The 27,559-nt window shown below is 42.6% G+C and overlaps 3 protein-coding genes across 8 annotated transcripts; 1 reads left to right on the forward strand and 2 right to left on the reverse strand.

The window, feature by feature from the left end:
• Window positions 1-20: 20 nt before the first annotated feature.
• LOC107273748 (chromodomain-helicase-DNA-binding protein 7) lies at window positions 21-21,403 on the reverse strand. 5 transcript variants are annotated; one of them, XM_015752246.2, is made up of 17 exons: window positions 18,295-18,759; window positions 17,910-18,071; window positions 14,065-17,655; window positions 13,241-13,949; window positions 12,890-13,181; window positions 10,721-12,765; window positions 10,430-10,625; window positions 10,041-10,346; window positions 9,667-9,961; window positions 8,937-9,456; window positions 8,757-8,846; window positions 7,676-7,873; window positions 6,013-6,421; window positions 5,628-5,913; window positions 3,673-5,497; window positions 2,721-3,579; window positions 21-2,648 (listed from the first exon to the last, which is right to left on the reverse strand). In XM_015752246.2, the coding sequence occupies exons 3-17, from the start codon at window positions 17,546-17,548 to the stop codon at window positions 921-923; spliced, it is 13,242 nt and encodes a 4,413-aa protein (XP_015607732.1). In that variant the 5' UTR covers window positions 17,549-17,655; window positions 17,910-18,071; window positions 18,295-18,759; the 3' UTR covers window positions 21-920. The 5 variants fall into 5 exon arrangements, with proteins under 5 accessions (XP_015607732.1, XP_024946853.1, XP_015607729.1 ...); XM_025091085.1 differs by lacking the exons at window positions 17,910-18,071; window positions 18,295-18,759 and adding an exon at window positions 20,915-21,403; XM_015752243.2 differs by lacking the exons at window positions 17,910-18,071; window positions 18,295-18,759 and adding an exon at window positions 20,583-21,403.
• A 123-nt stretch (window positions 21,404-21,526) lies between these two features.
• Window positions 21,527-24,034, forward strand: LOC107273765 (ras-related protein Rab-14). 2 transcript variants are annotated; one of them, XM_025091104.1, is made up of 8 exons: window positions 21,527-22,045; window positions 22,251-22,363; window positions 22,424-22,550; window positions 22,825-22,942; window positions 23,014-23,132; window positions 23,203-23,271; window positions 23,355-23,481; window positions 23,734-24,034. In XM_025091104.1, the coding sequence occupies exons 2-7, from the start codon at window positions 22,258-22,260 to the stop codon at window positions 23,470-23,472; spliced, it is 657 nt and encodes a 218-aa protein (XP_024946872.1). In that variant the 5' UTR covers window positions 21,527-22,045; window positions 22,251-22,257; the 3' UTR covers window positions 23,473-23,481; window positions 23,734-24,034. The 2 variants fall into 2 exon arrangements, with proteins under 2 accessions (XP_024946872.1, XP_015607756.1); XM_015752270.2 differs by lacking the exon at window positions 23,734-24,034 and having other exon boundaries at window positions 21,529-22,045; window positions 23,355-23,570.
• Window positions 24,035-24,071: 37 nt separating this feature from the next.
• LOC107273753 (pre-mRNA-splicing factor CWC25 homolog) lies at window positions 24,072-26,651 on the reverse strand. Its single transcript, XM_015752254.2, has 6 exons — window positions 26,142-26,651; window positions 25,693-26,032; window positions 25,458-25,618; window positions 24,760-25,377; window positions 24,418-24,692; window positions 24,072-24,332 (listed from the first exon to the last, which is right to left on the reverse strand). The coding sequence occupies exons 1-6, from the start codon at window positions 26,157-26,159 to the stop codon at window positions 24,218-24,220; spliced, it is 1,527 nt and encodes a 508-aa protein (XP_015607740.1). The 5' UTR covers window positions 26,160-26,651; the 3' UTR covers window positions 24,072-24,217.
• Window positions 26,652-27,559: the final 908 nt, after the last annotated feature.

A 27,559-nucleotide genomic window follows, 5' to 3' on the forward strand; every position in this document is an offset into this window, starting at 1 on the left:
ACCGTGTATTACCATTCGTCTTATTTGTCATTTACGTTCCTGTCGTAAGCCAATTCGCAGCGAACTTGCAAACAACAAAAGAAGCCGTTTATTATTTCACCTAGTATAATTAAAAGTACACTGCATCGTTAATATATACACTTTTCCAAGTACACGATTTCGCTTAGACGACGTACCTAGGCAGATTGTATGTTATTTACAGTTTCTCTCCTCCATCAGTTTAAGTTACGTCTAAACTAACCTTTCTACTCGTATTACGATTATAATATTACGTGTATAATAATAATATATATATGTTTATATATATATATATATATGCATATATATATAAGTTTATAAATATAAATTATATACATATACATATAATATACGAATAATGTAGATGATAGCAGTTATATAAAACAGTCCCTGGTCAAAACCAATAAGATAAAAAAAAAAGAAAAAAAAACGTACATAATAAATTTAACAAAATTACCATCTTCGTTAACTAATAAACATTACGTAATTAAATATTAATTACCACACAAAGTATTACCACCTCGCGAAATACTATTGCCTCCGTATCCTGGTCACTATTTGGAGATGACGCAACGTTTCTTTACCGCACACTGTCTCCTTTTGTCTTTAGACGAAGTACAGAGTTCCTCGTCAGAAAAATTATTTTTAAATAAACAATATCACTACCGTCTCTTCTCATAGCAGCAGTCCGTTTCGCGAGAACGAGACGCGACAAGAGACGAACGTTTTACGTGCTATAATAATTGTACTCCATTAATGACCAGGTAGAGGATGATCGTGTTTCCTTCTCTTTTTTTCTTCTTATTAAATCCCATCAACACGTTTTCATCGTCCGCAGTGAATTCCGTAAACGAAATTTTCGTCACAAATAACTTAAACCCCTGAACACATAGGAATCGAATTCACTCACCAGCACCGTGGTTCTCATGTTCCCCGGTAGACTGATGCTCACTACTTCCGGTGCCTTCCATTCTGGCCTGCCGTTCCGCGGCAGCCCTTGCTTGCCTTCCTGCACTTGAACGTAAATTCTTTCTTTCCGGCGGAGGCTCGTTACTAATACGTTTGCCAATACGAGGCTTCTTTGCTTTATTACCCTTGCCGTCCTCCTCTTGCTCCAGGACACCCTGGGACTTATTCTCAGAGGATTTGTTCACATTAGATTGTTGCGGCGAAGACTCGCCGATGGACTCGTTGGATTCTTTGTTACTAGTGCCTGATGTGTTTAGTGAAGTTGTCTCATCCGGGTGTTTGCCGCTACTTGCTGAGAGTGGCCTGATTATTTCCATGTCGATGGCAGATTCCGAACTCTTAGCAGTCGCGGTCGTACTTGTAGTGGTAGTCGTTGTGGTAGTGGCAGCAGTGCTTTCAGCTTCTCGTGGTTTCTTTGTTACAGGCTCCAGAGTAACCTCCAACGAGGGCGGTACCTGTTGCTCTATGACGTGATCAGAACTCCTGGCTCTCTTAGAAGGCCTTTGAAGATCTTCGAGATTCCTCGTTAATAGTTCGGCGCTGGTTCGGCTTAGCTGCTCCAGGGCCTCCTTCATTTCTTGCTCTTTACTCTTTCTCTCAAGTCTGGCAGTTAGGTCGGCGAAGTCGCTTAGTTCTATGGTCTCCTTTTTTTCGGATTCTGCACGTTTTCGTTCTTCGTGAAAGGCCATGTCTGAATACTGCTGTAGAGCCACTGCAGGGTCCATCGTGTACCTGGACTTCTTTTCAGCCTCCTTTCTCTTGTTAGAGTCCAGGTTATCTCCACCTCTTTGTCTAGAACTAGTAGACGCACTTGACGTTTTTCTTGAGGATGATGTGCTCGCTGTGGAAGTTGGAGGATTCAATAATCCGCATTGAGCGAGACTCTCGTAAGCCGAAGATACACCTCCAGGTTGCATCGAGAAGGGGTTAAGCCCGCCAAGTCCCAAAGGAGTGTAAAGAAGTCCTGGACTTGGGAAAAAGAATGGGAAGGGCGTCGTCGTTGGTAAGGATGAAGAAGTCGAAGTAGAAGGCGCTGACGATTTGCTACTTGGTGGTTCCATCTTACTGCGAGACTTGCTAGAGCTGGTGCTCGTCGAATTGGTATTTTTACTACCCGCCGAGGATACGACGTTCGTGTCCACTGTGCTTGTCGCGGTTGCACTAAGTGCAGCCTCCATACCGGCTAAGGAAGGCAAGCCAAGACCAGCCAAATTGGCGAACAGTGAATTCGTGAGACTCATGTTACTCAAATTACCAAGATTGCCCAAGCCACCTAGTGCGCCGAGATTGGGCAACCCCCCAAAGGGCATTAATAAAGGATTATTTTTAGGATCAAAGTTTCCTAAAGAAAGTCCCGAGAGTAGTGAATTATTTAGATTTCCTAAGGATGGGAAATTCAATCCTGAAGCTATCGAAGTAGCTGCCAGGTTAGCCTGACTCACGGACGGCTGATTCGTGGGACTTGGCATCATTGGCGGTCGCCCAGGACTTTTGCCCTTGTTGCTGCTTCTATCAGCACCAGGTAGCCTCTTCTGTAGATCGTGGGGAAGGTTTCCTCTCTCCTTGACAAGTTCGGCCCACTTGGGATCGACATCGAACATAGGATTCTCAATGAGCCACTGTCCAAGTCTTTTGAGCTGTGGAGCCTTACTTCCAGTAACCTACAGTACAGAAATCCCAAACTCTAAGACCTAACACCTAACCTCAGGATTCACATAAGAATAAAAACTTACCTTCTTTCCAGTCAGCCTATTAATAACAGCGACGTTCTCCTCTCCCGTGAGTTTCTTCCAATCCAGCAAGGATGGATCGACTCTGGGTCTTCTTCGGCGAGGTGCATTCAGGTACTCAGCGCCAAGTTGCTCTGACATGACAGTTTGTTCGGCAAGCCACTTATTTACCTTAGCTTCGTGAGAATAAGATCCGATCTTCGAAGAATACTCAGCAACTTTGTTAATATCCGCAATCATTGCTTCATAACTCTTACGATGACTGCTACTGGACGAATGTGCAGAATTAAATGCTTGCTGTTGTTGTTGCTGCTGGTGCTGCTGGTGCTGTTGATGTTGTTGCTGTTGTTGGTGCTGCTGCTGTTGCTTCTTCAATTCACGATTCTGCTGCTCCGCCTGAGCGATCAATGCAGAGAAAGAATCCTTGTGTGAGTGCAAGGACGGTGGAGGTAAATTCGAAGAGGATCCTGATGCCCTCGAGGACGGTATCGAGGTCACGGTTATGGAGAACGGTTTCTGGGAAGTTGATGGCGGATTCGGAAGACCGATAGGTGCCGAGGTCGGTGTCACAGTCACATTTGGTGTTATCGTGCTCTTTTTACTGTGTTCCGGGTAATGGCTGCTCTGTTGTTCTTTGGCTGCACTCAGACCTAATACAATTTCATCCAGTTTTCTGCGTTTCTTTTCCTTCCCAATCACCGGCTCGTCAGTCGGACAATTTTTCCTCTTCATTAGCTTGTCTAACATGCTGTCCAGCTTGCCCTTGTTGCTACTTATTTGCTTACTTTTGTTTGGCATTGAGAAATCCTGCACTTCGTTCATCATGTCTTTATTCGTCTCAGTTGTCGTTGTTTTAGGAAATCTAAATGAAATGAAAAACAAGTAAAATAGTTAAGTATATTACAATGTTGAAGATAATCGTACATACATCTGATTGAATAATATTTCTACTTACCCAGGAGACAGATCTATTGGAGTCAAGGTGCTGGATGTTCCCGGTATTATCGTTGTTTTTCCAGGTATGGTATACTTTGGATCAAAAGGTATCGCAGGCGTCCTAGCTTGTTGGTGAGCAGGTGGTGGCTGTACTGGAGTGGACCTTCGTGATTCCTCTGATTGGGATTCCTCGTTTATTTCCCAAGTAGCTGCAGGTAATACAGTTGGTTTGCTCAAGGACGTAAGAGGCTGTGCAGTGATGTGACTACTGTTCAAGAGTGCATGAAGTTTCGCCCTCTCGGTTTCCACGTCAATGGCAATGTGTCTCTTACGCTTCTTCGAGACAGAGATATTATTGCTAGCCGTCAAAGACCTGGGGACTCCGTGATCCGTAGTTATCGTGATAACCTCACTCTCCTTTTCAGGAATAATTTCAGTCTCATCGCCTGCACTAAAGTTTATGGAAACCGGCCATTCCTTGTGCTCGATCGCGTGCACAATGTGCATCAATCTAGCTTCAATGGCGTGTTCCTTCGGCCATTTTATAGAAGCTTGATAACTATGAGCCAATAATTGTGCTACAGTCGGTTCAGTGTAATCTATGGTTTTGTCGCGAAGAACGAAGGTGTCTATCTGCGTTAACCGCGAAAGCGGTTGAATAACTTCTAGATCGGGGAACATCGCCTTGAGTTCTGCAGCTTGGACACTGCACTTGTCTTCAATTTTAGCAGCTTTGACTTTATCCTTGTCGATTTCAGTAGCTTTGTCTTCTTGAGATTCCTCTTCTTTCACCGGAGCATCTTCTACGGGAGGCTCTGATTTGACATCGCTAGTGACTTCCGGTTCCTCGTTCCTTTCCGGTGTCACCACCACTTCCATAGGAGTTTCAGTAGCCTCTGTTTCTTTGTTCTCTGTACTCTTTGTTTCAGTCTCTTCTTTGATTTCTGTCTGGGTTGTCATTTCTTTGACTTTCTCTGTACATTCAGATTCCTTTTCTTCCTTCGGTTTTTCTTCTTCTTTCTCTTCTTCTTCCTTTGGTTTTTCTGGCTCCTTTTCTTTCTCCTCAGGGTCCTCCTCCTTAGTTTCCTTCTCCGCTGGACCATTCTCTTTTGGTTCAGATTCTTCCACTTGCTTCTCTTCACTCTTTTCTTCCTGAACGATATCCTCTTCTGCTTTAACAGGTTCGGGTTCCGGTTCCGTAGGAGGATTCTCGGGTACCTCCGACTCAACCTTTGCTGTAAGAGGTTTTTCCGGTTCGGGTGACTTTGGTTTGGCCACTGTTGTAATTGTAAAGGCATTGGTACCCTTGTCTTCCGTCTTAGCTTCTGTTTTGACTATGGTCAACTCGACCTGGCTCTTTTCCACATTTGAGGTCTCTGGTTTCTTCTCCATGACTACATCTTTGTCCTTTTTAACCCCGACTTTCTCTATCTTCAAGGTACCTTCACCCTTTTCTAGTTTCACTAAAATTTCGTCCTTGTCAAATTTCAAAATGTCTTCACGACTTTCAATCTTTATAGCGCGCTCCACCTTCTCAGGTAACTTGGTAGCATGCACGCCACTGAATATACTTTTACCCAGGATCTTGTGGAAAGAAAAATCAGGATCGTTCAGTATAGTAATATCCGTTCTACCAAGACCGTGTTTAGCAGCTCCCAAGAGAAGTTCCTTATCATGTTTTCCAGGTTGCCACCAATCGGGAGTATCCCCGGATGGTTGACAAAGAGAAAGTCGTTCCTCTAGATGAGGATGGGAAAGTATTTCCTCGCGAATCTTACTAAGGAGATCCACTCTATCAAGGATCTGCCTGGCCTTGCTAGGACTCAAATGATCCACAGCAATATCTAAAAACATTCCAAATGCAGACTAAATAAGTATAGAGTAACAACTATAAATAACAAATATTACATCATCAAAGTGTCCAGTCATCCAAAACTCAGTACGACTTTCTAAAAAATGAAATGACAAACTTACCGTCTTCCTCGGTGAGTTTCGAATTACAAGCCTTCTTGCACATCGCCCTGAAGGACATGTAATAATCAGTCAGATCATTATCCGTCTTCTTATCAAACCTGGCGATACTTTTAAATTTCGTCCAGTCATACTGAGCCTTCTTCCTATCATAATTAACACCGTAGGTCGAAACGACACGTAAAAATTCACTTTCCTCCCTACGCGACCATTTTGCACGCTGTTCCTCAATGCGCGTACGTTCACGTTCCTTCACCATAGCCTCCATCTTTTCCCTACGTTCCATTTTCTGAAAAAATTCAATCCAACCACAGGAGCGTTAAAAACATAACTCATTTGCAATGACTCCATACGATATCAACACATTGTATGATCCAACACAACTTACCAGTAGGTACATTGCCAATTGTTGCAAATCCCATCCTTGCATGTTTAATGGCGGATCAGTAGTGGAAGTAGCAGAATGATTTCCGACTTCCGGTTCATTCGGTTTTCCCTTTTGAGCAACTGTCTTAGTTTCCTCCTTTTTCACACTACGCTGATAGGAAGTGATAACTCTGCGCAGACGTGTGTTCAGATCGACGACCGACGGCCAGGTTTTGTCATCCTCCGGTAACCCCTCGGTACCGTCGTGGCTGCTGCTTGCTTCAGGAACAGGAGTGTCCGCCTTGCTGGAAATAGCTGGCGAATCCGCAGGAGTCTCCCTGCCGAATTTCTCCGAGTCCTTCGACTCCTTGGCCAAGATCGAAGTCTCGCCATCCTCGGTCTCGATTTCCATGCTGTTTTCCTCCCTGTTGCTGAAATTGTCGTGCAAGAATTCGAATTATAAGTACACGAGTCAGGAAGCACCTCGTGCACATAATATATGCACAATAATACAAAATACCTTATCGATTCGACAAGAAAAAAAAATCAAAGAAAACAAGACTTCTGCAAAGACTATACTTTCGTTTCTTTAACTCCTTTCTTCCGTGAGAGAAAAGTAAAGAAATACAAAAAAAAGACTCGCTTGTGAACTCTATTGGCACAGTGTAATCTCTTTTATTCTCAACACAACCGATAAGCAAGCTTTTTCCTCGAACCCTCTGTATGATATGATGTTCCATTCTCACAGGGAAATGACATGAGTCAAAAAAATCCAAAACCTCAAGAATTCCGTGATGACTTTCAGATTTAAAAAAAAAGTCGACGCCCTTAAAAAATTCTTAAGACAAAATGAACTCCCCTCGAGCAAACTCCCCAGAGTATACTCGGGATGAATACCATTAAAATACTATAAATTAGAATCACAAGGATATGAAAAAGAAACTTCATCGTGGTTTAGTGTCTCGACAAGGAAGCCAGAAACATGGGTACTGCAAGTATCGTAGGAAGAGCTTGGATAAGAGCAAGGTATTAAAATATCGAGCCATTCCAAAGCTTGGCCAGCTTCCTTCGTGTCGATTATAAGTATATAAACTTGTAGGCATTTGCCATAGAGAACGTAAAACGTGGAGCAGACGTATTAAAGCGTGCGAGTAGTGTTAAGTCAAAGTAAAAAAAAATCAGCGATAGCGTATGATGAGAAAAGAGAGAGAGAGAGAGAGAGAGAGAGAGAGAGAGAGAGAGAGAGAGAGAGAGAGAGAGAGAGAGAGAGAGAGAGAGAGAGAGAGAGAGAGAGAGAGAGAGAGAGAGAGAGAGAGAGAGAGAGAGAGAGAGAGAGAGAGAGAGAGAGAGAGAGAGAGAGAGAGAGAGAGAGGGGAATGAAAAAGAAAAATAGAAAGAGAGAGAGAGAGAGAGAGAAAATGACAATAATGATAGTAGTAGTAACGACAAAGATAGAAGATGAAGATGACGAAGAAGAGCGAATCGACATAGATATACGAAGCTCGTGATAATAAGTAGCGTAAAAGGAAAAATTAAATGACAATACATTATCAATGCAAAATGACGCAGCCGTTGTTATGAGTCTCTGATAAGTTTTAAAACCTCGTAGCAAAGACGTGGCTTCGTATATGGATGCCAAGATACTCATTGACCAAGAAAATACGTAAAAAGAAATGGGTACTCACTTAACCTGGGTAGTCTGAGTCTGAGTCTGGGGAGGGAGAGGACAGCTTGAAATGAAAGAAAGCGCGGGATCGGCCCTCATCTGCTCGTAATTCTCGTAGCCGTGTTTGTAGCATCCGATTATTAGGGACTTGTCTGCCGTCGAGTCCCACCATTTCGCTGGAGGCTCCGCCAGCTGCGGGGGGTTTATCCGCAACGCACTGTAGGGCGGTTCCATTTACAATTTGCCAATTCATACGTGCCAATCGTTCTCGCTAATCCCTTAAATTTCATTTTGGAATTTTGCCTCCAAAGACTCGACGATTACAGATACCCCTCAGTAAGTTAATCCGTACGGTAGCAACAATAGCGAGGCCTACGTTCTAGGATGTCTCTCGCTCATGTTTGCCAGAGGCATCGAATCGATTGTATAATTGATTAATAAATTATTATTTTTAATTTTATATCAATTCAATATCCTCCTACGTACTCCCACGACAAACTTCCATTACCTATCGATACCAATAATTAATAATGACCTGATATCGCCGAGTCTCTAGGATCGAAAATCATTTTTGACTTTTTCTTTTTATTTTTACAAGGAATAAAAAGAATAGTACGTTCCGTTGCCCTCTTGATCACAGTGCACTGCTTTTTTTCGTACTCTACGTCTTACCACACATGGAGGACGCAGAGGTCGTCGACCTCGCGTTGCAGGCCAGTCGAATACTCGGATGATAGGAGAATCTCGAGGGTGGACAATGTATGGTATGTATGTATGTATATATTTATGTAGGTATATATATTAAGGCATTTATATATATATATATATATATACTATATATGCATATATATTAAAATTAGTAGCGAAGAATCGACAACGAAGGTCGTTACTTAGCCACTGCGTAGGTCGAAGGTTTAAACATAGGGTGGTAAACATAGTCTTGGCCGGCTCTAGGAGCATTCCGCGTACAAGTACAGGACCCAGAGTAAACAAGTACATTGCACATGCAACTATAAGCACTGTGTAAGCTTGTATGTGAGTGCATGACGCTCGTGATGAATCACGGACAAGGAGTTACGATTCTAATCGAGTCTACTAACCTGACGTGAACGCCATCCGATATGTGTTGAACCAGATCCCCGATGATCTCATGCTTTATGTAGTACAGCATACGAACCCTCAAAAGGACTCTGAAATTATTGACGAATCGATTAATGAAATTTACTTAGTTTTACTGATGACTGCGAGCTTGATTTATCGAATCTTTTTGATCCACGTACTTGTTGGCATGTCGACTAAGGTGTTTCTTGTAATTGCTCTCGAGGAAGATGTCGCCGTCGTACTTCTCGGCGTGACTCCAATGATTCGGATCGCTGGGTCCACCGTTCGCAGTGGATCCTCTGGTTTCACGACCTTCTCGCACGCGTCCTTTCTTCTTCTGTCTGCTGTTCCTACTAGTGGTGTTTATCGAAATCGTCTTGACCTTCTCACCGTTTTCTAAGGGTGTTATTAGGTCCCAGATAAAGTTCCGTATCTTCTCGTCGCCACGATAATAACGGAGACAATAAAGAAGTATGACTCTGGCGCAATCCTCGACATCGATCTCGCGCCATCCACGTCGGAATTGACTGTGCTGAAGGATTTCCTCCCAACGACCCCAGCCAAAGGTCAAGAGACCACGTTCCACTTTGAAACATTCACTCCTGGCCCAGCTACCGTATACCACCTCGCCTTCCCGTGGAACGTACTCGTCGTAGAACCTTCTGCTCTTCTTGCCGAATTTGTCCCTTCGCTTCTTTCCTATTGATTAAACAAAGGCAGACGTATGTATTATGAACGGTAATTAACGACCTTGCGATATTGAACAATTGTTTGGCATCGAACACGTTATAAGTATACAAAGCAAAATGTATTATGGCTATACAATGGCTGAGTGACAAATACATGGTTTGTAGTCGGATAAAACAATAATAAAATTATGTACCATGCATGCACATAACGTGGACATACCTCTACCGGTTAATCCACCACTAGTGTCGTCGTCACTATTGTCATCAGAACTGTCGAGCTCTGACATATCTACTACGGACTCGTCATGCCCGTAACGTTTTATTTGAGTTCTTCTACGTGGCTCGGATATCACTAGCTCGTCCTCTTCCTTCTTTTCCGTAGTGTCGATCTCTGCCTTCTTTGCCCATTTCTTCCAGAAATCAGGATCATCGATATTGATATCCGACCTATTGGAGGAGCAGGCAAAACTAGCTTTTGAAAATGTCGATCCTTTTTCAGCTTCAATGGTGATGATCTGGGAATGACAATTGTTCGTTTAGAAGAATAGTGTATGCTATATATAGACAAACAAATTCATCTCTCTTTCATCATACCTGTGTTCTTCTTTCGAGAATCTGCTCGATGTCCTCCTCACAAAATTTATCACCCGCGTTATCGTCATCCATGATGGCGCCATAGGCACCTTTCTTTAATAGATCCTCAATTTCCTTTTTAGTTAATTGTTTGTTACCGGGATCCTTACCACCCTGGCTGGTATTCATTGACTGAAGGATGGCTTTATCCAATCCGAGTTTCAGGGAAGCTTTGTCAAACATTTCTCTCTCGTATGTATTTCGACAAAGGAGTCGATACACTTTAACCATCTTTTGTTGGCCAATTCTGTGGCATCTTGCTTGAGCCTTTGTAAGAAAATATAAATTGTTACGTCACGATCGATAACGTTGGATGACATTATACGATCGTTACAATGCAAATACTTTACCTGTAAGTCATTCTGAGGGTTCCAGTCGCTGTCATAAATAATGACTGTGTCAGCTGCTGTCAAATTAATACCAAGACCACCAGCTTTGGTACATAATAGAAACACAAATCGATCCGAGTCTGGTTTACTGTAACGATCAATAGCTGCCTGCCTTAAATTCCCACGAATACGGCCATCGATTCTTTCATAAGGATATCTAAAAAAGAAATAAACCAAAATATAATAATACTGGGGATGAAATGGCGGATATATTACTGAGATTAAATACGATGCGAACAAGATAAAACGTACTTCTTATAAAGCAAGTAGTCCTCCAATAAATCTAAACACTTGACCATTTGACTGAATACCAAAACCCTGTGACCACTGGCTTTTAATTTCGGTAGTAATTTGTCAATTAAAACCATTTTACCAGAACTATTAACAAGGGCATGAAAGTACGCTTCAGAATCTTCCTTTTCCGTTGATTTGTAGTCCAACTGAATTTGATCCTCGGCTCCATTAAGTAGGAATGGATGAATACAACATTTTCGAAGTTCCATCATGGTGTTCATGAGATTGGGAATGTTGGCGGATGTGGTGCCTTTGGCAAGGAATGAGAAGTTCCTCTCGAGGATGCCACGATAATACTTCTTCTGAATATTAGTTAATTCGACCTCGACTACAGTCTCTTCCTTAGGAGCTAGAGACTTTTCGACATCTTCCTTTAGTCTTCTTAGCATCATGGGTTTGAGAAGTAGCTGAAGCTTTTGAACTTCACCTTCGCTACTCAGGTTACCAAATTCCTTGAGGAAGGCTTCGCTGCTGGAGAACTGTGTTGGTTCCAGGAAGTTCAGTAAAGAAAAGAGCTCATTGACGTTATTCTGCAAGGGTGTTCCTGAGAGAAGAACTCGATGCTCTAGATTGAGTTGTCGCAATCCCTCCAAGAGCTTGCAGTTACGATTCTTTAAACGATGCGCTTCATCGATGACACAGAGTCTCCAATTGTACCCACGTAGTTCATTAAAATCAGTTATAATTATTTCAAAGGTTGTGATCAGGACATTGAATTTGACTAGGTCCTTGATCTGTTGTCCCTTATCATTTTTATAATACACTTCATATTCCTGAAGCATTGTTCTACTAGCTGCAGATCCGTGATAGACCACGACGTTCATGTCGGTCCATCCCTCAAATTCTCTTTGCCAATTTGGAATTGTGGAGAGCGGTGCGATTATTAAGAAAGGTCCACGTATTCCATATTTGTATACAGCATCCACGAAGGTCAGGGATTGAATTGTTTTACCAAGTCCCATCTCGTCGGCAAGGATACAGTTGTGATTGTTGTACCAGGAGAAGAGAAGCCAATTGAGACCCTCCAACTGGTATGGTCTTAAACTATTATTGTTCTTGTAAATTGGAGATTCTTCGAGTTTTACCCAGCCCGTAGCATTTGGCTTCTTTTTTGGTTTCCATTGATCCTTTGGAGGAAGCTTATTGAATTTGTGAAAAGAAGCTATTTTCTCTGGGTCAACGTCCTCTTCTAGTTCCCAAGTAGAATCCTCGTACTGTAACGATCGCCACTTGACAAGAAAGTGACGAACAGTCTCACCTGAAGTTGGGTCCGTATGCGTGGCCTCATCCAGGACTCTGTCGACCTCCACGAAGTCAGGATTGAATGGATCGTCCTCGGGGTTCTCAAAGATGTTTGTATTTTGTTGCTGCTTCTGCTTGAAACGCTTTAGCTTTGCTTGAATTCTTTTATCACCTTTGTACAATTCCTCTTCGGTTCTCCACTCGCAATGGAGGTATGAAAAATTTCTGTACTTCACTAGGTATTCTTCGACCTCGATTACCTGAGGTTTAACTTCGGGGGTGATTATTTCGGTCGTTTCGGAATTTTCTGTCTTTTCGCTCTTCTCGATTTCCTCGTTATCTTTGCTTTCCCCTTCATCATCATCCTCCTTCTTGACCACCACCTCCTCCTCCTCCTCCTCTACGGCTTCTTTTTTCTCAATCTCTTCATTCTCTGTGTCTGCTTCCACATCTTCACTTTCTTTCTCCACTTTTTCCTTCTCCTTGATTGGTTCATCCTTTGGAGTCTCTTCCTCCTTTTCCTCTGTCTCCTTGGGTGTTTCTTCCTTGATTTCTTCGTCACCTTCTTCCTTCTCCTTCTCCTTCTCCATTGGCTTCTCCGTAGATTCCTCGACCTCCTCTTTAGTGTCCATACTACTTTCAGCATTGTCTTCCTTCGGCTCAGGCTTTACTTCTGCTACTGGGTCTGGTTTGACTTCTCGCTTGCCGATCCGAGTGCATAAAATATGTTGCACTACCATGGAGTCCTCGTCCGTAGTGTTCTGGAGAACAGTGAGAAAAGCAAAGATATTATAGTAAATATATAAAGTTAATAAGTGAATTTTATTATGTCAAATAATACTTTGGATTGTCCAATGTACGAGAATAATAATAATAAATTCGTACAATGTAGACAAAATTTGGCTTGTTTGGTCCCACGTCACCGCCCTCGTTTTCGCGTTTCACCGCAGCGGGTTTCGAGGCCCCAGACCCTTCAGACTTCTTGGAACTCTGGGCATCCTGAAGGGGTACTTCGTCGTCAGAGAACCTTAACATTACGTCGTCGACGTATTTCTTCCTATGAGTATTCCTGGCTGATCGTCTTTTATTAAGATCGTCGCCAGCCTCTGGAGATGGTGGTGGAGTAGCGGCGAGTTCCTCACCATCAGAATCCGGAGCGATACGACTCTTCCGTTTCCTAGAGATTAATCGTTGTGTAAAGTTTTACTCGAGTTTAGCTTATTAATAAAGACTCACTTGTTACTCCTGGGAGTACGTCCAGCGCTGGCCTTTCCTACGGATTTCTTACGTCCTGCTGCTTTTTTCTTGACAGGAGTGGAAGCTTCAACGGTTGCTGTTTCCTGGACGGAACTTTCCTTTTTCTCCTCATCGAGAACCTCTTCGGATTCGGCTTTTTCTTCAGCCTCATCCTTGGATTCTGTTACTATAGGCTCTGCGGTTGAAGAGTCCGCCTGAGCTTGATCGTCTTGAGCAGGTTGGTCACTTGGTTTCACTTCAGCATCCTGGACAGGCACAGAATCCGATACCGCGGTATCCTCGCCTTCCTGAACAGCTTCGTCATCGGCAGATTCAGATTGATTCGTCTTCTTTCTACCGCGTTTAGTCTCCTTAGCCTCTTTATTCTTCTTTCGTCCCTTAGGACTCTTAGCCTCCTTCGGTGCCTTCGCTTCCTTCTTAATTTTTGGATCCTTAGGCTCTTTTGGCTTACGTGGTTTTCGTGGTGGTCGAGACTTTCTACTTTTATTCCATTCTTCCTCCATATCACCAGAAGTTGGTTTCAGATCCTCAGAATCTGCAGCGCTGTCAACAATGTTACTACTGTCTCCCGGTGTTACAAGATTGTCGGACAATGGCTGCTCAGGTTGAGACATTGGTTGAACTGGAATCATCGGAGCAACGGCTTCCTTGTCCGCCTTCTTTCTACTTTTCTTTGCCCGAGGTGTACCTGTAATATAAAGAACAATACCGCCATTATACTGGAAAGTATACATAATCTAAAAGGAAGCTCTTTACTATAGCAAATCATTTCTACGATCAACCATACCGATATAATTCTTTACCTTTGCTTCTTCCGCGTCCTGTCGTGCTAGACACTTGGGGACTGTCTACAACAGCTGCTGTTGTAAACATGGGAGTCTGAAGAATACACTGGGGCCCTCCATTGCACTGGTCGTTAGTTTCGTGTTGCTGAAGTGCCTGTAATCTTTCCTGAAGACTGACGATCTTCTCTTGGTTTTCCGGAGCAGGTGGCATGCAATAGAGTTCCTGTAATTGTTGCTGGAGTGCAGCACGTTCCTGATGATGAGTTACTGGTGCGCAGGTATTATTGAAACCGGGACCTACTGCATTTGGCGTAGTACCAGGTGGCATACCATACATACTAGATATAGTATTACCACCAATTATATCGGCACCAGTATGGTACTGCTGACCAGAGCCCACAATCATATCATTCTGATACATGTTATTAGGTTTTTGTATATTTGTGTATTCGCCAAACCCTTGGACAGGGAGTGGTGGCTGGTTATTTGGCAAGGGAACTGCAGTCTGATGAGGAGGCATCACCATGTTACCAGTTTGTCCAACTGTCGGGATTTGCTGCGGAGGTACATGTCCAGACTGCACTTGGTTTGGTTGCGCCTGTAGCTGTGACGTTTGATTAGGTATCTGTGGCTGCATTTGTGGTTGATGAGGAATTTGAGGTGGCAACATGGGACTACTCTGTGGCATCATACCCACCTGTTGGGGCCCCATGTGCGACTGTGCTTGTTGAGTGGGGCCCAATTGAGGCTGTTGAGCTTGAGGGGGCTGTGTAGAGCCAATCTGAGGTTGGGGTGTTTGAGCTTGAGCAATCTGAGGCTGTTGAGTTTGATTAATCTGTGGTTGAGGAGCTTGGGCCATTTGCGGGTGGGACGCTTGACCCATTTGTTGTTGTTGCGAAGCTTGACCTAATTGTTGCTGAGAAGGCTGTGGTATTTGTTGCTGGGATTGAGGTGGAGGTTGTCCCATTTGTTGTTGCGGAGACTGTCCTATTTGTGATTGAAGTGCTTGACCCATTTGTTGCTGTTGTTGTACAGGTGACATTGTTGTTTGAGGACCCTGTCCAATGGGTTGCTGTTGCTGCGGCTGGGAAGGCTGTGCCTGCTGAGTCTGACTCATCTGCATCTGCTGAGGTTGTTGTCCCATTTGACTCTGTTGAGGTTGCTGATTCATTTGGCCCTGTTGTGTCTGTTGAGTGATTTGAGATTGCTGAGGTTGTTGAGATTGAGTCAGAGGTTGCTGCTGCTGCGGCTGAACTGTAGATTGACCCATCTGAACAGACGGTTGACTACACATTAGTGGCTGCTGTCCTTGTTGTTGTTGAGCAACAAGAGGTGGCTGTCCGTGCGGTGGCGAGGGTCCCACAATAGTTCCTTGGTGATGAACCGAACTCATCTCTGCAGATTGCTCGCTGCTTTTTACTTCCGATACATTCGACTCAATACTCGATACGGCATTCGACACTGTAATAGATTGTTGTTGCACCATCAACGGTGTACTACTAACTTCTACATTCCCACTAGTACTGGAAGCCGGTAGACTTTGCACCGGTTCTATTTGAGAAGGCTGCACAGGGGGTACCGATTCTACGTTCAGATTTACTTGAGAATTATTCTGAACGGGACTTCCCCCTGGTTGCATCATTTCTATCTTCTTAGCCCCTGTCTGTTCAGGTGTTTCCATGCTCTCTGCTTGTGGTGGATTAATCGATGCCTGTGTCGTTTCCGCAGGTTCCCTCGTTGTTGTTTCCACCACGTTCATACTATCTGGTCCATTTACTGGAAACAAAGGAGCTTGTTCCGAAGACGTTGGCGGTGGTGGTTCCATCATTGGTGGCCTACCGTCATTTACGTTTACATTGAGGTTCGGTCTTATTTGAGGCTGTTGTTGCTGTTGCTGCTGCTGCTGCTGTGGCAGCGAAGGTGGTGGCTGTTGTGGCTGCGATGGTTGCTGCGGTTGCTGTGGCGTATGCGACCATTGCGCAGGCATGGGCATCCTGGGCCCAGTCACAGGTGGCATTGAGCTTTGTGCTGTTGACGATTGTGTTAATATATTAGGCGGATGAGGCATAGGAGGTCGCGGCTGGAACTGATTGTAATCCTGCGTGGGTACATTAGGATTTGGCACCGCTACTCCAGGTATGACCATTTGTTCGAGCGCCTGCAATGTACTCTGCTGAGTCGCACCAGAAGGATTCATTGGCATTGACGTCGGCGGACACGGCGAGACAGAGACGTTCGAGGTTGGCTGTGTCGGCTGATGCGGTAGCTGCACATGAGGATGAGGCGAGAGCGTGCTTGGCTTCGCAGGAGACATTATCGGCCTCGGAGACATTTGCTGCTGCACCGCTGGGGGCCTCGGAGACATTTGTGGTCTGGGAGACATTTGCGGCGAGAGCTGGGGAAAAGTTGCCCTGTATTGTGGACTGGTTGCATGCTTCGTAGTTCCAAACTGCGCACCAGGTCCTGGATGTTGTGGCTGATTGAACATGGGTGCGGTATGGTGAGGATACTGAGGATCCATTGGTTGCTGTGTGCTAGGGTGTTGCGTATGCTGTGGATACTGTTGATGCGTAGGATGCGTTGGATGAGTTTGATGGGACGGATGATGATGGGGCATTCTTTGAGGTTGTGGTTGGCTTTGTTGCTGCTGCTGCTGAGCATGCATTGCTGAAGCAAAGCCTGCGTAACCTCCACTATTCTGATACATTGCTGCGGGGTTGCCTTGCTGGTAGTGCTGCTGCTGGCCTACCATATGTTGGTATACACCGCCAGCAGCACCAGGCTGCATACCCTGATGAGGAACCCCCATGTTCCCCATTATACCCTGTTGGGCAGTGAAATGCTGCTGCTGCTGTTGCTGTTGCTGCTGTATCTTCTGACTTATGCCAGCTTGATCCTGCTGGTGAGAATACTGTGGCATATGCTGCCGATAAGCTCCAGGCTGAGGCGCCATTTGATTATAGTGCCTCTGCATCTGGGGATAGGAGCCTGCACCTGCTGGCCAGCCTTGCATGGTTGGATCCATGCTCATATTCGCTCTTGCCATTGGATGCTGCTGCTCCATTGAGTACATGTTGTCCGAATATCCAGGATATTGGCCCCCAGCACTTGGATGAGGACCCCTGTGCTGGGGTGCCATGCCTCGCGCTTGATTCTGAAACGCAGCAGGGACCATCGCACGCTGTGGTGCCCCTGCGTCAAACGTACCCAGATTCTGATTGAACATTCCGCGTTGCGGCTGGTTACTCTGCAATTGGCCACTTCCACCGAATTCGCTACCACCAAACGTGCTCAATTTTTGGAGAGGAGATTCTTGAGAGATGCTATAGGACTGGTTGATGTAACTCCCTCCTCCATTGGGTCCCGGATTCGCACCATCTCTGGACACTACCGTGCCGCTCGCTGGGCCTGCTGGATCAAAGTGATCGTTCCCCCCAAGATCAGGAAGAGCATCGAGCATTGAGCCACTGACATCTTCGCCAAATAGGTCGTACGAGTCCATGTCTTTATGCTGCACGACTCTTCACCTCTGTCTCAGGCTCAAGAGGGAACTGTACAACCTTTCCTAGCACCGCTGGCGTACCCATCGTCGATTCGTCTCTCTCCTCTCTGAAACAGTATGTAACAAATACAACTCCACCGATGTTCTTTTAAAGTGTCGAAGCACATCCCAAAACTTCTTACGGTACTGATGTACACAGTTGCACTAAATTCACACCAAAGGGGAAAAGCTATACGCTTATGGCTTTATATATCATAATCGCTATAACCTTTCCCGTTTGGAAGGAACTCCAAGTGTCTTCATGATCCCAGGTTAACCTAAACGAAGCACTATACAATATACTATACATAATACCAAATACCTTGTAAAGAAACCACACAGCACCTTGAATATCCTCAAGAAATATTATTACAGAGTACCACTGATATTATAAACGCCAGGTGATGACGCTTCCGTACGACAGGAATTCAGTAAACGCGAAAAACGGTAGACGCAGACGCTGCGGTGAAAAATGTCCAAGAGACTAAAGGAACGAAATAAAGCGTTCATATAAAAGGGAGCGAGGGTACGAACTAGCCAGAAAGAGAGAAAGCAGGAGGGATATATATGTGTATATGCATGCACACATAAAAAAGGGGGAGAAGAGGGGGAGAGAGAACGGTGAACAAGAGAAAGACAGAGGGTGGGAGGGCGAAAGAGAAAGAGAGAGAGCGTAAGAGTACGTAAAGTAAAGAATAAATGCTCACAGGACGGCGTGGCGGCGGCGGCACGAATTCCCGTAATCCTCGTGAGGCGCCATTAAAAGGAGAAGCGCGAGTGGCTCGCAGGGTATGGGGTTTTCGTCAAGACCGGTTCAGCAGGTCGTGTAAAAAAACAAGGGTACGTCGCCAGAGCGTACGCCATTACCGAGAAAGATTTCCGCTTGGGCATCCGAGGAGAGTTTCGGCTCGGCGACCGTCGCGACGCTCGATATTCACCGTGGCGTCACTTTTTCACATATCACACCGTTTCCAATCGAAGTTTATCTCACGACGAGCCTCTTGTCGGGTCCAAAGGGCTCTCTTTCCTTTATATTAGACAAAGCCGCGACGGAACTTTCCCGGAAAAGCAGCCCTCGGTAATGGCGCGTTTACACGACAATTATCTCAGCGGCTGCCGCGGCACAGTCGAGGTACGAGCGTGTCCACAGGCACCCGAATCATTCTACCTTCTCTCCTTTGCTCACTCTCTCATTTACTTGCCCTCTCTCTTTCACTTTGCCGCGCTCTGTCTCTCTCGTACTACTGCTTCACTTGCACGACTGTCTCCATCTGTCTTTTTCCCATTTCCCCCACCGTGCCAACTTCGGCTCTCACCAAACCCCCACCCTACCCACTGCACCTAAAGTAGTATTCGTATGTAGCTACGTAGTCAAACAGGGACGTATTACTCAAACAGTTACCCATCCTTCAGGACATTTTTTTCCCCTAATTATTACCAAACCAATGTCTTCCATCTCCGTCCTAAAAATCAATACAGACCTCATTACCCTTAATGAAAATCAAAATAGTACAATCGAGTTATCCAGTTTCTAACGATTAAATAAATTCAGAAACCAAATACAAACTTTTGGTGTTCCTACGTAAAGCGCAAACATTCCGATCAGTGAGGTCGGAATTCTAAAGGACATTTGTCTAGTTCATGACGAAAGAACACAAAAGGTGACGATGCTGCATCATTAGGAAGAAAGATAGTGTCTAGTTCCGGTTAAAGATGATACGGCACTGTCGTTCCATACATCTTGAAAAGCATCAGAGGCAAACGGGCAGGCGGCTGGCAAGGCAAGCACGCATACTCGGGTCACACACAATAGCGATATATAAAGTATTCGGTATCGCGGTAAAGACGGCCGGAGCAATTGGCGATAGCAAGGCGGGGTCCGAATTACACCAGAAAGAGAACCAATCAGATTTTACCTTATAAAGCAGCATTGCGCTACAGGATACTTGATTAACCAATCGCGTCCTGTGATTCCGGAGTCGACTGTACACTTGGATGCACGTATGATTCTACTATACAGAATATACATAGCGGTTAGGACTTTTGTGGAGTATCAACTAGACGAAGACGACGTACATCTGCGTCCTTAAATATTTTGCATGCATAAAGTCTATGCAATTTTTTAATATTAATGCACGGAAACTAACTACCATAGATACTACTTAGTAGTGTTTATGATAAATATTTAAACGAGATTTCGATTAGACGCGAATCAGATATGCCGGTTTGTCTATTATTATTTATTTATTTTATTACCTATCTCGCTCTTTTATTGGTCAAAGAACCACGGGGTATCTAAACGAAATGCAGAAGAAAAAGAAAAGATAGTAACCGAAGTTCGGTGCACCCGCGTGCTAACCTGTAAACGAACTTGCTGGAGGCTACATGGTATACAGATAAATGTCAGAAGTTTTAGATCTACATAATTACTTGATAGTAATATTATCTATGCTTATTTATCTTCTCATGTCGAGAGATGGTGGCTTTCGATTACCTCAATGGGAAATGAGTTAAAAGAGCATAAATATCAGGAAGACGTTAACCTTTGTAGAGGAAACCTTGAAAACATGGTAACGTGTCGAGACCATTGATAATGCATAAGGTGGATTATGAATTTCAATTTTTTATTTGTTTTTTTTTTGCACGAGAACTCTCTCAGGAAGGATCTCGAGTTTTCTGGAAAGGAGAACAAAAAAAATGGTTGGACGCTTCTACCGTGGATGGGGGGATAATAATCGCGAGGTCGATGGTCGCGCAGGTTCGAGATAGTTAGTACTTAAAGTTTGCAGGAAATGCCGAAGGAACACCTGACATATTTGAGAATGAGTTGATACATAATGCAGTGTTTAAAAATGTATCATGTTGTAAATGTAGCGTAAGAATAATAACATTGGTTGAAAATACCGAAATAATTTGGTGAGTAGTACTCAGGCCGCACGCGCAATAATTCTACGCTATTATAAATCTAGGTTGAGTAACGATCGAAAGGACTCACGATTGAACGTGGGCTGCTCCCATTTTGTCGTCGAATCCTCAATTAAAACAATCGCAGGAGACTCGCTTAATCGTTATCTCGGTGTCCATTTTGTTTGGTTAATTACTAAAGAGGCGGCAGTGCTGCCGCAGGTTTACGTTGACATAACATGAGCGAAGCCCGAGGCTTCACGATACTTCTTTTTCTCTTTCTCTCTTGAAAAACCAATCGATTTCCACACTTAAATTCACATTTATAGATAATTTCCACAATGTTCATGAACAATAGATTATAATGATTTAACTTAATCTTTCTTTCGATTATTTGTTACCTAGTAAAAAAAAATTAAGCACCTCACGAATTCACGTATTATCCGCACTGGAGTCAGTTACTCTGTCTTCCTGGCATCTCGCACTCGCCGACTTTACTACACCCACGAGAACGCTCACGGGCATCTTACGACACTGCACCATTTATTTGAAACTACCATTTATTACGTTTAATATCTCTTTATCGAGTAGAGGACGCGCATACTTCTTCCCTAGGAGTCATATCCCTTTACGTTTCGGCCCGGCCGTCTTTTAGTTTCACTTACGTCTCTTTTTTTTATCTCATTTATCTGGACGCAGGACCGTTTGCGCGTCCCAGATAACGGAAATGACGAAATCTGACGAGCTCATCCGAATACCAAGGAGTATCGAATACTAGACGGTCCCATATAAGAATTTTTGATATTTTAGGGATTTTCATTACATTCATTTCCAATAGTACTGCAATCTCATTGGATATTACCACCGGATCCGTTCGCACGAATACACCAGAAAGTTTTCCTGGGTCAATCGAAGAGCACCGACAAATTTCTTCCTTCATACGAAATTTGTCCAGTGAATACGCTGGGCGGAAGTGACGTTCACATCGAGACTGCCCAGAAGTCTTACAATTAGGTATACATTAAAATCGATCGTTTCAAGAAACCTGTGAGAAAAGAAGGCTTAAATATAACAAGTACTAACAATCAATTATTTAATACATTCAATATATATCGGTGTATTCAAATTTATCAGAAATTTAGACTCTGCTTTGTCTCATTTTGAATCTCCCACCGGGTTTTTGATTACGAGTCAATATTGCTATCGGCCTTGTCTGATCCTCGTTGCTGCAGAATCATTGCCAGGAGGGAATACGTAGAAAATTGACTTTAACGCATTGCGCATTGCGTTTTTCGTGATATACTTTGTGAATGATAAAGGTGACAGGTGGTTTGACGTTTAACGGGCGCCATCGTTGTTGGCCACAGTGATCTGCCATATTGCCCTGCGATATACAAGTTTCCTCAACAATTTACTCTCAAACAACACCCATTAGACATTCCATGGAACAGTGAACAGTTCTACGCATCTAGTCAGCGCACGCAAGAAAAGTTCGTGCCACTCGCCTATTTTTGAGTTTCTTTCGGAGTTCCTTCAAAAAAAAGAAACACAAAGGTGAGGGAATAAATGAGTGTGAGAGAGAGAGAGAGAGAAAGAGAGAACGAGACTGTCGCTTTGACATGTCAATGTTTTATCTGCTTCAATCGCCCCCTTATTAAAAATACTGACTCACCAGGAATACCTGTCTCAATTATATATTGTGCTATTACGGGTTGCGCGAAAACCATTGTTTTCTGAACTTTTTTCTGTTTTTCGGTAGGTACAAAATGTCTGCGGGACCGTACAACTATTCGTACATCTTTAAGTACATTATTATTGGCGATATGGGAGTCGGGAAGTCTTGCCTACTTCATCAGTTCACTGAAAAGAAATGTGAGTACTTGATTTCTATTGTGTAGGAGTTTTTGGTTTTTATATTTTGTCTTTTTATAGTCATGGCTGATTGTCCGCATACTATTGGTGTGGAGTTTGGTACAAGGATCATTGAAGTTGCTGGGCAGAAGATTAAGCTACAAATATGGGATACCGCTGGACAAGAAAGATTCAGAGCAGTGACTAGGTTCGTAGCTGTCAAACAATGTTTACAAGTGTCAATAGCAATTATTTTGACTAAGTAGTTGTGTTTTTTTAGTGAAATTATAATGTTTTTAAGCATATTTGTATATTCTTTTTTTGTGGATACTTGTATAAGAACATCCATAGATAGCGAATAGCTGTTGGTTAATTGAAAAGATAAAGTATCAATATGCAATGACAGTATTCATTCTATATCATAGCTGATTTAGTATGTTTTATCAATATGGCTCAAATTTCTTTTGTGAACTATTCTGCAGGTCTTACTATCGTGGAGCAGCCGGTGCGTTAATGGTTTATGACATCACGCGCCGTTCAACTTACAATCATTTGAGTAGCTGGCTCACAGATACGCGGAATCTGACGAATCCAAGCACTGTACGTATAACAATTATTCGATGACCCAAAAGTCTACCTGTGCTAGTGATACGATGATTGTTATATTGCAGGTGATATTTTTGATTGGAAACAAGAGCGATCTGGAAGGACAGCGTGATGTCACTTATGAGGAAGCCAAACAGTTTGCTGATGATAACGGACTGATGTTCGTTGAAGCTAGTGCAAAAACGTAAGTGTGAATTATTTTGTTCTCGTTTATATTTAACTGTACAGTATTGTCAAGGTAAAATACTCTTTAGGGGACACAATGTGGAGGAAGCCTTCCTCGAGACGGCGAAAAAGATATTCCAGAGCATACAAGACGGCCGGTGAGTACTAGAATATTTGAAATTGATATTTAAGTAGCAAAGAATATTTCTTCATTACTATTTATCTTAATCATCCTACACAGATTGGATCTGAATGCTGCGGAATCTGGTGTTCAACATAACCCAAGCCAACCTGGCCGTACTAATTTACAGGGAGTATCCAATGACCAGCAAGGTGGCAAGGATTCCTGCTCTTGCTAGGCCGTTGATGTCTGTATATAACTCCACTAATTCATTAATACTAAAATACGTATATATTATTTACATTGAATATTGCGAGTAAACCATTACAAATCCTCGTCCCACTCGCATTCTTAACAGAGCCCAGCACTCCCTATCCTTATATTTGTTAAATCATTTTAAGAATACGGATTTAAGATCAGTTTTCTTTATATATACTTTTGCATATTTATCTAAGATTGATCTTAACTTTGGGTTTTAAATGTGAGTTATTGTCTCCAGGCCAGAGGTACAAGAGAAACTTCGTCTAGATGACGAGGCATACTTACACTACTTAACTTCCTCCGAAGTTGAGTTTACACCAATCAATTTTTTGAATCCTCTCATTCCTTTCCCATTAGAAAAAAGATTTGATATTTACATGGAGGATGGCGCTATCCGTTAAATCTTCAAATGGGGATAGTAAAAGAACGATATCGATTCTATTTATTATAAACAGTGATTATGTATAAGTATAATTATTATGAGAGTAAATGATGTAAATAAAAGTTTGCTGGATCCAGCAATTCCAATTTCCCTTTCATTTCAAGCATCAATGGATATATTATAATCGATGACAGTTCAGTATTGCTTTTCTTTTTTAATTCAATGTATATTTCATACTGTAGATAAACATTACAAAACCGATTTAAATATCGTAGTATTTACAAGGAGAAGGATGAAAATAGAATTTACAATTATCTTGCAGAGTATAAAGCAAGTTTTTTTATCTTTTTGCGAAATTCGTATCCATTGCCCGACCAGAACGTTGAATATTATTGATATTTGAACGAATTCGAGACTCTACGGTACCCACGTCAGCAGCGACTGCTAGTTGCTTCCTAAAGGCACAAAAAATAGTCTTTCTTTATTTATAACGTAACAATATAATAATACGGAACATTTTTACAGGATCTTCAGTCTTACCTGATAAAGTCTTTGTTATAGGATTTGTCTGTCTGTTCTTTCTTGTCTTCTTCGCGATAACGCTTCACATTCCATTCTCTTTCCTTGTCCCTCCAAGAAGCATTAGCCATCATTTCCTGGCGTCTACGTTCCTTTTCCTCTTCAGTTAACTTTTGTCGCTTTGGAGGAACCCATCGTTGCTCCTCTTTCCTAGGTTTCTTTTTATCCGTGGAACTGTCCCTTCTGGCAGATTTACTTGATTTTGTTGAAGGTGATAGTTTAGATCCATCAGCCCTCTGGAAATATTGTATAATATCATTTTCTAGAGATTTTTATAGGTTAGAATAATATAATGGAACATACCACCAAACCATAGTTTTTCCTTGAAGAATGTTTAGCATGGCGATCCTCATCACTTTCTTCGACAAAATGATTGGAATTCTTTCGTGAGATTATACTTTCTTCCTTTCTGGGACCATACGATCTAGTCTGTGGACTTCTGCCTCGACTTCTGTCACTAATTTTTTGCTTCAAGTCAGAATGTCTTTCATGAAGGTTTCTTGAGTCCTTGTGTTTGCGCTTCGGTTCAGGATCCTTTTCCTCTTCACTGCTACTACTGCTGTCACTGCTACTACTACTCTCTCTAGGTTTTCTTTTATTGTACTTTTTTTGCTTTTGATTTTTTGTACTAACGTCTATTTTACTGTGTTTATGCCTATTATTTTGTTTTCCTGGGTCTTTTTTTTCTACTTCGCTGTCACTACTTTCATCCTTGCTTTTTCGCTTCTTTTCCTTTTTCCTCTTCTTCATGGACTTTATTAAGTCCTCCTTGCTGATTTTATCCTTAAGTTTCTTGTACTTTGCAGCTAATAAAATATCAAGCTTGTCATCACTGTCACTATTATCAGAGCCATGCTTATTCTTTTTCTTATTTTTCTTTTTAGACTTTTCAGCTTTACTTTCCTTTGCCTGTTGCTCTAACTATATATAAATACAACATTGATATTTACTCAACCAGTATAGACAGAATATTTGAATCATACAGAACAGATTATACGAACCAATTGTTTCAGTTGCTTCAGTTTAACTGGATTCTTAAGCAGTTGTGTCCGGGTTTCCATTTCTTTCTTCTTGATAGCATACAATGGATCTTCTTGAAGTTTTCTTGCCAGATCAACCTGTTCACTGCCAGAGAAGAACCGTAATGATGGTGGGATACATTCTAGAAGAAAAATTCATAAATACACAACAAACGTGAAACTGAATTTAATTTTAAGCAAATACTAAAATTATTACCATATTCCACATGATTTTTAATCATGCGATTTTGATCTCCATCCTTTTCAGCTTGAGCCAATTGCTCAAAGGGTTTGTCAATTGCCTTTCCAAGAAGATAATCTTCACGGTTTATAGATTGATTTGGCCCTTTGTACATCCAGTCCAACTTCTTCTCATCCTTCTTCTCGATGACACCTTGATCCATAGCATACTTTGTCATATCCTCACGATCCTTTTCCATTTCTATCTCCCGTTTCAGTTCTGCAATTCTTTTCTTCTCTTGATGATCCTGCTGTTCCGCCTTCCATACCTTCTCCATGTTTTTCATAGTGGACGGGTGCCACGACTTTTTAAGATTCTAATTAAAACATTAAGCACACAATCATTACAATTTAATTAAATTGCAATAAAAACGGTGTGAACCTGACATATAATTACAATCGGTTAAAATTTGCATCATAACTTACAAGATCTCCACCACCCATTTTAACTTATTTCTCTAGTACAATTCAGAGCGAATAAAAATCAGGTATTTTGTGTATTCAATTACTGACTTTTCACACAAAATCTATATTCATCTTTTTATTTACAGATGTATTTCTCCGCTGCGAGGATCAGCGTAGGTAAATCAAACGGAGCCACAATGGCGGCCACTGGCGTCCATCAATTTGGAAATATCTTAATACTAAGATGAGCAGTCTCTCAAATCCTTCTGTAAACGCTGTGAGACCCAGTTGACACGAAGATAAAGACAGTGCGCACTATGACCGATAACTTCTCAGTTAACTAACAGTTTAGACGGTAAATCCAGAGAGTAGGAAGATTGCCAGTCGGTCGACGGTTTAAAACCAATTTTATTTTGGCATCGACGTACCACCTGAGTTATGTCCCGGAAACGGCCGAGAAATTGGCTTTTTTCCTTTAAATTTTTAGGAATTTTAAATAAAAAACCATAATGGTTCTAAATCAAATTCAGGCAGATGACCACTGCCACCAGCGACCGGAAGCATTGCTGGCGCCAACAGCGGAGGCGTAGTTCTCCCTCAGTCGTCACCAACAACTGTAGATAACGGAGAGTCTGGAATAAGGATTTTGTGATCACCGCCTTCGTCGACAATGCGAATCCCGTCGTAGCCGAGTTAAACGTGAACACGAACTTGTAGCTTGGCGGGCAGAGGTTCTCCGCTACTCATCCCGGGTTCCCAAAGCAAGCCTTAGAACGAGACCGGGAACTATAGAACTTTTCAAGAACTATTGAAAAAGTCTATTGTAGAAATATTTTTAAGACATTTTTAAGAAAGTGCAGTTCCAACTTGACACCCATGTAGCACCTCAATTTTTACTAAATATTATTGGATCTTGATTTATTTTCAAAATTTATTCAAAATATAAAGTTCAGGCTAAATAAAAATTTCGCAGAATATACGGAGTATATAAAAATGAAATTGAAATTGTAGAATATCGAAAATAAATTACGTTCAAATTGAAATAATAATAAATTAGATGTTTAGAACATTAGAATAATTAATTAAATCAATAAAGTAAAATATTAACACTTAGAAAACGGAAATTATGGCCAAGCATATTTAGAAGTACTGGAAGTTGCCCAAAATTGTGTGCGCGCAAATTTTTAGCGCAGGACTCGGTGAGCAGGAGCAGGCGGCGAGTGGGAGCAGGCGGATGGTGGGGGGCGCTCGAGGCAGGGCCCGGACTCGGAGCGCTCATTCTTCCTCGAGCCGGTCTCCTATACTGGTCTCTTGGAATTACCTCTCCTATCCATTGCCAACTTTCTTCTATTTCTATATTTAGTTCTTCTATACTTCCTTATTTCATTCCTTACTTTCTGGTTTATCTCTTTCCTTATTTCTTCTCTACTTTTATACCC

This window comes from Cephus cinctus, unplaced genomic scaffold, assembly GCF_000341935.2.
Source record: "Cephus cinctus unplaced genomic scaffold, Ccin1 Ccin1_scaffold1843, whole genome shotgun sequence".
Classification (NCBI taxonomy): domain Eukaryota; kingdom Metazoa; phylum Arthropoda; class Insecta; order Hymenoptera; family Cephidae; genus Cephus; species Cephus cinctus.